Raw genomic sequence first — 9,363 nt, 5'->3', positions numbered from 1 at the left:
AGATCTTTAAACTAGATAATTTACAAACTAAAATTAGTTAAGGAACAACATACCTTGATCCATGATAATCTTGTTGAGGAATTGTGTTTCTCTCACTTGCCTTCCTTTAGGACTTAATTTAGATTTCTTGATGGGAAGAATAAGCTACTTAATGAGGCAATTAGAGAACCAATCCCTAAGGTTCTATTTATAGATACCACCTATCATGATGTTGAATTAAGGCATTATCTTTTAACCTCATTGGCCTAATAAAATAATAAGCCCAAGAGAGATAAATAATATATAATGCAATTGGGCCACATTAATGATAATATTATATTTAAGAATAAATCTAACATTCTCCCACTTGGCCCATTGACATTATTTACCATATACGTTCATAGACATAATGTACAACATTAAACTTCATAACATATCGTGTCTAAGTCAAAGAAACTACTAAGGATCATGGCGGTCATACATCATTGCATTAACATACTCTCTTCCATGTATCAATGAAATAATTCTTCTATTAACATGATGTATAATAAAGATAATCAATAATGATCCAACAATAAGTGTCTTTATCAAAGACGATATCCTGTTTGGTTTACATAATTCATTTATGTATATACTAATCATAAAAACAGAACCATAAGATAAAATCATAAACAATAAATAAATGAGCTCAAAGTGTCAAAATAACATAATCTTGATTTCAATAATAATATCTACTAATGCCCACACGTTTAACATGATCATTGAATGTCTATGGTAGCAATCCTTTATTTAGTATATATGCAATCATAAGTTTAGTGCTAATGTGTTTGATTGACACTCTTTGTTTCTGAATTTTTCTTCTTTAACGGCAAAGTATTTTAATTCCATATGTTTAGCACCTTTAGAATACTTGTCATTTTTTTAGAAGAAAACTACTGCAATCACAATAAATTCTCAGCGGCTTGACAATATTGTCGACAATTCTAAGTCTTGAGATAAAGTTCCACAGCCAGAAACCATGAACTGTAGCCTCAAAGCATGCTACAAATTCAGCTTCCGTAGTGGATGCAGCGATAATAGACTGCTTTGCACTTTTCTATGAAATTGCTCCTTCAGCTAACAAGAACAAATAGCCAAAAGTGAATTTTCTTGTATCCACACATCCGACAAAATCTGAATTTGAATATCCAATCACCTCAAGATGATCAGATCTCTTGTAAGTAAGCATATAATCCTTTGTTCCTTGCAGATACCTTAAAACTTTCTTTGCAGTTTTCCAATGATCCATTCCTAGATTACTTTGATACCTGCCTAACATACCCACAGCAAAACTGATGTCTGGTCTAGTGCAAGTTTGTGCATACAATAAGCTTCCAACAATAGATGCATAAGGAATAGTTTCCATCTGATTTCGTTCCAATTCATTTTTTGGACATTGCATGAGACTAAATTTATCTCCCTTCTAAATTGGAACTACACTTGAAGAGCATTTGTCCATCTTAAATTTCTCTAAAACTTTATTAATATAGACTTTTTGAGACAATCTTAACAACCCATGTGTTCAGTCACGAAATATTTCAATTCCAATCACATAGGATGTCTCACCCATATTTTTCACTTTCAAAGTTTTTAGAAATAAATTCTTTGGTTTGACGTAACAAACCAAAATCATTTGTAGCAAGCAAGATGTCATCAACATATAGAACAAGAATTATAAACTTACTCCCACCGATCTTTAGGTATATACATCGATCAGCGATGTTTTCTTTAAAACCAAAAGATGTGATGGTATCATTAAACTTAAGATAACACTGTCTGGAAGCTTGTTTAAGTCCATATATTGACCTCTTTAATTTACACATCATATGTTCCTTTCCTTCGACCATAAAACCTTCTGGTTGATCCATGAACACTTCTTCATCTAAATTTCCATTAGAAAGGCAGTTTTCACATCCATTTAATGAAGCTCTAAATTATAATGAGTTACCAAAGCCATAATAATTCTTAATGAGTCTTTTTTCGAGACAGGAGAAAAGGTCTCTTTGTAGTCAATGTCATCTTTCTGAGTATAACCTTTGGCAACAAGTCTAGTCTTATATCGTTTGGTATTGTCATTTGAGTCACGTTTGGTCTTAAAGACCCATTTACATCCAACTCTTTTACTTTCTTTAGGAAATTCTACAAGATCCCAGACTTCATTATCATTCATAGATTTTAACTCTTCTTTCATGGCATCTAACCATTTGGCAGAATTATCTCTTTTAATGGCTTGTGAAAACGAAACCAGATCATTGTCAATGCTTAAGTCAAATTCTGACTCATGCAAATAAACCACAGTCATCGAAAATAGTTGATCTTCTTGATCTTACAGATCTTCTTAACTCTATTTCTTGTGGTCTCTTAGTTACAGGTTCATTGGTTATAACATCATCATGTGGTGTTTGACCTTTAATTTGTTGTTCTTGTGGATTGTTAACAGAGTCAACAACTACAGGAACAACAACTTGAGAAGAAATTAGATGAAGGAATTTCCACCTTAACTTCTTGAATTTCCACTTTTAATGGTTCCAAACTCCCAACTAATTATGTCATTTTCAATGAACCTTACATTTTCAGTTTCAACTATTCTTGTATTGTTGTTAGGACAATAAAATCTATACCCTTTTGATTTTTCTGGATAACCAATGAAGAAACCACTAGTTGTTCTTGAATCCAGTTTCTTTTCGTGTGGATTATAAATTCTTACTTTTGCTTGACAATCCCAAACATGTAGGTGCCTTAAACTAGGTTTTCCTCTTGTCCACAGTTCAAAAGGTGTCTTTGGAACTGACTTACTATGAACCCTATTTAATAAATATTGAACGATTCTTAATGCATACATCCACAAGGACACAAGTAAAAATGAATTAATTAACATGCTTCTAACCATATTCATTAATGTACGATTTTGCCTTTTTGCAACACCATTTTGTTGTGGTGTTCCTGGTATTGTGTATTGAGCACATATACCATGACTTTCTAGGAATTTAGAAAATGGGTGCTTTCTCATCATATTTTTCATAAATTTATAAAATCCTTGGTATTTTCAATATTGTAATTGCAGATTTGATATTGTTTACTACAATTATTCGTATAAACATTAGGCTTAATCTATTTGATCTTTCCCAAGCTTTATAGAAAGATCTATTCTCATCACTGCTAGTAGCGAAAGTAAATGCAGCAGGTTTCTCACTTAAAAGTGTCAAGTAATCAAGATCCGAAACTCCAAAATGGAATCAGATTTGTTTGCACCAGAAATTGAGTCCATTAAACTTGATAATAGATATAGCATGCAAATGAATAGAAACGGGTGCAAATGATGCAATTATAAAATAGATATGCTTATACATTATTGTTCTGAGAAATGAACATAAAGATACAATACAGAGAGTTGAGTGAATGAGTATTCTACAAACTAGTACTCTTTGAATCAACTTTAATTTTATGTCTAAAGATTTACCAATTTGGCCACTTTGGTGACTAACAAACTGTTCATAACATAGACATCATAATAAAACAATTCCAATTAACCACAATAAGATTCAAAATTATAAAACTATTAATTACCTTTGGGCAATTTTAATGTTTTATAATAATGAAAATCAATATACTCATAATAATATCTTTATATTTCATAATATAAAATGATTCATCAGCATCACATAAATATGAGTAATTGAGTTTAACTTTAATTTGATATCTATTGAACTTACTAATTTGACCACTTTGGTGACTAACAAATTATTCATAATATAGATATTATATTAAAATAATCACAAATAATTATTTCCTTAATTTGCAAAACACTATCAATATCTATAAGACTTGCTAATTTGATCACTTTGGTGACTAAAAAATTATTTATACTATAGATATCAAATAATCACAAACAAATACATGCTTTAAATTATTTGTGATTTAAACATAATACAAAAAGGACAATAAAACATAATTTATTGTACCATAATTTATTATATTTTAAATTTAAGCAACTCAATCATGAAAAATAGATAACATTAATGGAGTAATTAAGAACGTAATTAAATATGAAATAAATTTAAATCCAAGAAGAAAAAAACTGAATCTTCGAAAATCCTAATCTTGATAATGTGATTATTTTAGATAAATTATCTCCGAATGATATCTTTATCTTCTTATTATATATATTTTTTATAATAAGAAGATAAAATATTTTCCCTGATAAGAAAAATAAAAGATTTTTACTTTTCATAATAAGAAAATAAAATATTCTTTCTTTTCTATCTTCTTTTTCTTTATTTTATTTTTCTTTTTCATAATAAGAAGATAAAAGATTTTCCATGATAAGAAAAATAAAATATTTTCTTTTTCATAATAAGAAAAATAAAAGATTTTCTTTTTCTTTATTTTATTTTTAACCAATTAAGTTTAATTTGATATCTATATAACATATTAATTTGGTCACTTTTGTGACTAACAACTTATTCCTAACATATAGATATCGAATAACATAATTCCTAAGTGATTTTAATCGCAAAATTTGCAAAATATTAATATTGTAAATATTTTTATCAAAACTCTCGTTCAATACATAATTTAAAATCACTAGGATAAATGGATACTTAAAACATAATATATGCATAGGATATAAAGTATACTTAATTCATAATCATCATTTTGAAAATAAACTAAAAATATGCATACTAAATGTAGCAATTTTCGAAAATCATCCAAATCTAAAATTTAATTAGATTTAGGATGAATTAGATTTTCGACAAAATCCTAACTTCATTAGATTTTAATTCCTTTAATTATGGATTAAAATATTAATTTAATTCATTTATGGCCTTCCAAAGAGATAATTGAATTTTTTATAAAAATTTAATATCTTACTTCTTTAAATTATTAATTCTTCGCTAAATGAGAAACTTTAATTACTCAATAACATTCAAGAAAACAAAACTCTCACCAGATCAATTAACATTCAAGAAAAGAAAAAGTGTGGCCCGCGATGATATGAAACAAAATAATGTGACCGTAAAAAATCGAAATATGTAGCTATATTTAAATTTCTTTCATCCTTCCGACTTTAGATAAAATTTAAATTTACAATCAACAATAAAAAATCTTTAATTCAAATGATAATTGGTAATTAAAGAATATTGATTTAAATTTAAGAAAACATGCAGCGGAAACATAAAAACAAATCATTAATCATCCATATAAAACTACAAGTTCTCAATCAAGGCTCTGATAACACATATAAACTTTAGTTTCATGATTATACAATAAAACTCTAACATTGTATATAACGATAAGTACCAAGATATTTGAACTAGATAATTTATAAATTAAAATTAGTTAAGAAACAACATACCTTGATCCATGATAATTTTGTTGAGGGATTGTGTTTTTCTCACTTACGACTTAATTTTGATTTTTCAATGAAAACAATAAGCTCCTATTCCTAAGTTTTTATTTATAGACGGCATCCATGATATTAAATTAAGAGCATTATCTTTTTAACTTAACGTGCTTGATAAAATAATAAATTCAAAAATAAATAATATATAATATAATTAAACCACATTAATAATAATATTATATTTAAGAATAAATGTAATAATACCTTCCCCATGCGCCGTCAGAAGAAGGCAGGAAAAGGCGTGCCGTTCGCAAACCTCATCCTACAGCATCTAAGACGACGTCGTTGCCAAAGCAGAGAGTTGAGTGAATGAGTGAGACAAGAGATAATTGGAAGCAATCATGTCGAGTATGCTTCCTTAGCCTCAGCCAGGTGCCCCTTGGAAGGATAAATTATAAAACCAAACCTATAAACACAAATATAATATATCAATATATGTATAGATAAATACGAGGCATAAACAAATACTATGATTAAAATATTCTCAAAGTCCTAGAATCCAATCTCTCTTTCCCAACCTTTTCACTTTTATTCATCAACACGATGGAAACATAAAGTTTGGTTGGCTTCCTGCCATTTCCTTCTCTCTTTCTTCACCATTGTACATTGATAATGGACCAAAACAACCAACATCATCATCCATCTCAATTTGACACTGACAGGTACCTTTCTCTATCTCTCTGTTTTGGCTGCCATGGCTAATTGTGAACAACCTGTGATGTGAAACATACAGAAAGGAAAAACAGATCTTGAATCTTTCTTTTCTACTGCTTCTGCCTTTTTGTGCAGTTTGTTAATGGCTTCTTTAATGGGTTGTTTTCTGTGTATGTTTGGTGTAAGTTTCAGTTTGGAGGCTGTCTTTTCCAAGATTATAACCAATTTTGACTTTGGTTTTCTGCACTTTGGCTGTGTCTTAAGGGAGAATTTCGTTTGTAGAAATTACAATCTCTTTCTTTCTTTTAGGGGGAAATTGGTCGTTTTCTTTTAAAATGAATACTTCCTTTGTTTTATGATTTGCCCATACTGATGATCTTCTAGTTGCTTGGCTAATATTCAAGGTTTTCTGTGCCTTTTCCTTCTCTTTTGGGTTAGGATTGGACGTTCGATCTGGTTTTCATTCTTTTGTTACCCTCTTTTTCTTTTTTTCTTTTTTTGTTCCCCTACCTTTAGATATTTAAAATTTTGAATGACTGAATAGATAGTTTTTCGTTTCTTCAAAAACCCTAGTCTAATGATGAAAAGAAGAAGCAACAAAATCATTTTCAAAGGTTTTCTTCCATTTTCAAGATTTGAGAAAGACACTGAACTCAAATAAAAGCACTCTTAAGTTACACTCATTTTGTGCAGTCATTCAAACCATCGAGCACAAAGTACATTAGAATTAAGTGAGCGGCAAAAAGATAGTGAAGCTCAAATGCCTACGTCCCTAAAATACTAATTATGCAATGAAACTTTGACAGAATCATTAACAGTCCGACATCACTGGACTTTGAAACTTCATCCAGATTCCATGGCTTTCAATCATGGAATACAGAAGCCATTGATGTTAAAAAGAAAAGAAGGTTGCTAATTGATCAACTAAGTCTACCCACATCAAAGCTACCATGTTGGGGTTCAAGATCAATTAGCATTCCCCATGGAGAAGATAACTTCAAGTTTAACAAAAAACCTAAAGAAGAAGGAGAAGGAAGCACTCTCACAAAAATAACAATAAAAGGTAAAGAGATGTCCGAAGAGCAAGTTCGAATGCAGGGTGAGAAAGATAAATTGCAGAAAAGCTATGGCCATGAGGAAGATCTATTGGAGTTTGGAAGCCATGGACATAGCTGCATTTATGAGGAATGTTGCAGTGGCAGTGCTCAAAGCTTGCTCCTCCCCACAGACTCCAAGCAAAACTTCGTTTTGTCATCTGGGAGATGGAGCGTAGACTCAGGTATTGAAATTCTCATTTCTTGCTCGCATATCATATGAAAATTTGAATGAAATAAGTGGCAAAATTCAATGATGGAACAAACATTTAAACCACAGACCAATACAACTTAAAAAATGTCATTAGGAAGAATAGAAATTTCCTTCTTTTCTTCTTTCTTTCTTTCACAACCAAAGATTTGCGATGTTGGTTGAGTTTTATGCTTTTTCCATACACAAATTAATACTGAATCATTCAAATATGCAGAGACAGAATCCAAGACTGTCAAACCAACCATTGATCAGGAGTTTGAGCAGTACTTTTCTGTGCTTTTGCCATCCTTGGATCCCTGATGTTTAACATCTTGAATCCGATCTTGAATGTGTGCGTGTATGTGTTCTTAGAGATGAAACAGTTCTAGAAAGTATGCGACAATTAAATCCAAGTGATGTCTGTGAATGTGAGATGTAGTGATTGAGATTCTACCGAACTAGTCTACGCAATGCAATTGATTTCAATCAAATTATTGCGTCCAACATTTCCATAAAAAAAATCACTCAAAATACATGTATTGAAATTTTGCCTGTAATAAATCTATGCCTTCGGAAGAACAAGAAACCTCCAAATTTCACGAACAGAGGAACCAAAGTGACGAAACTAATGAACGAATCGATCAAACAGTTAAAATTCCGACTATGATGTTGTAAATTTGGCGAATCGAATACCAAGATGGAGCTAAGCACAAGCTTCCCATCGTGATGAAGGGGGAATGGAAAACAGAGCATCAAGATCGGGAGGCTGGAAATAACCGCTTGTCGGAGGGGCCAACTTCCTGCCGGTAACCGCTTTCTTCTTCGGCGGTGGAGGGCATTTGGAAAACGTCGGAATTCTACATGCGTAGCTCTTTGGAGTCAGACATTCATCACCGTTCTTGTCGGTCTTCTCCATTTCCGGCAGCGACATGTCGAAGGAGATGAAAACCGCGAAAATACAACGAAATGAATTTTGGAGGCTTTTACGTTAAAAAATAAATAAATAATGCGTTTGAAATTTGAAAATTTTGAAAGTTTGGTGGGAACGGTTGCGTTTTCACCCTAAAACCCAAAAAAATTCAATTAAATGGTTTAAAATTTATAGCTTAATTTCCAAACATTTAAACCTTTAACCTTTCAATTTACTTACATTTATAAACCTAACCAACACAAATGACAAAATTAAAAATCTAGATTGCTATTAATTAGTCATAAATTTTAATCTTATATTTTAATATAAGTTACTCTCAGCCATAATCTAAAAATAAAAAAATAAAAATAAAAAAACTCTTTCTTTTTAAATTTTTCAAAAAATGGAAAAATTTTAAAATTATTTACAAAATCAATTAAATTCTCTAACACATTTAAATTTCTTTTGCTATATTTTTAAATAATTTCATCTTTTTCTATCCATACTCATTCCTTTTTTTTTTAATAAAAATCATAAATGGAAAGTTTTTCCTAAACAATTTTTCTTTTTATATTTTCTCAAAACTAGTTGTATTCTTATTATTGTATTCTTATTTAACAATCTATTGTTATTATATTCTAAAGAAACACAATACCATTAAACCAAATATATATATATATATATATATATATATACACAAGTGTAGTGTGGTAGTCCATTAGCTGTTGAGTTTGTGCCTTTTTTAACTTTTAAAAGTTTTTCATTAAAATTTATGTTTTGAATACTCAACATTTTTTAAAATTAGGTGATTTGTTATATAAAAAAAGTTAAAGTCTCCCTTTAATAAGATTATGAACTTTCACTTTTTGTGATTGTTGGTTGATTTTTTCAAAAATTGATTTATCGTTTGTAATTATTTCGCGTCATATTATTATGAAGGAATTACTAATTTTGCCGTTCATATGTTTTGGACACGTCATCATGGAGTTTTTTTCGCCTGAAAGCTTGGGGGAAAAAACCAACCATTCAAATTCCAACGGCCAGCTATGACCTTACATAGAGCCCATACTCCTGACGTGGGCTAGCTCTT

The 9,363-nt window shown here is 30.2% G+C and overlaps 1 protein-coding gene across 1 annotated transcript; it reads left to right on the top strand.

Moving 5' to 3' along the window:
- Positions 1 to 5,871: 5,871 nt before the first annotated feature.
- LOC103490381 (protein FAR-RED ELONGATED HYPOCOTYL 1-like) lies at positions 5,872 to 8,517 on the top strand. Its single transcript, XM_008449876.3, has 3 exons — positions 5,872 to 6,084; positions 6,883 to 7,355; positions 7,599 to 8,517. Exons 1-3 carry the CDS (start codon positions 6,035 to 6,037, stop codon positions 7,682 to 7,684), a joined length of 609 nt encoding a protein of 202 aa, XP_008448098.2. The 5' UTR covers positions 5,872 to 6,034; the 3' UTR covers positions 7,685 to 8,517.
- The last annotated feature ends 846 nt before the right edge of the window (positions 8,518 to 9,363 follow it).

This window comes from Cucumis melo, chromosome 8, assembly GCF_025177605.1.
Source record: "Cucumis melo cultivar AY chromosome 8, USDA_Cmelo_AY_1.0, whole genome shotgun sequence".
NCBI lineage: Eukaryota > Viridiplantae > Streptophyta > Magnoliopsida > Cucurbitales > Cucurbitaceae > Cucumis > Cucumis melo.
This window is presented reverse-complemented; position numbering and strand designations above follow the sequence as displayed.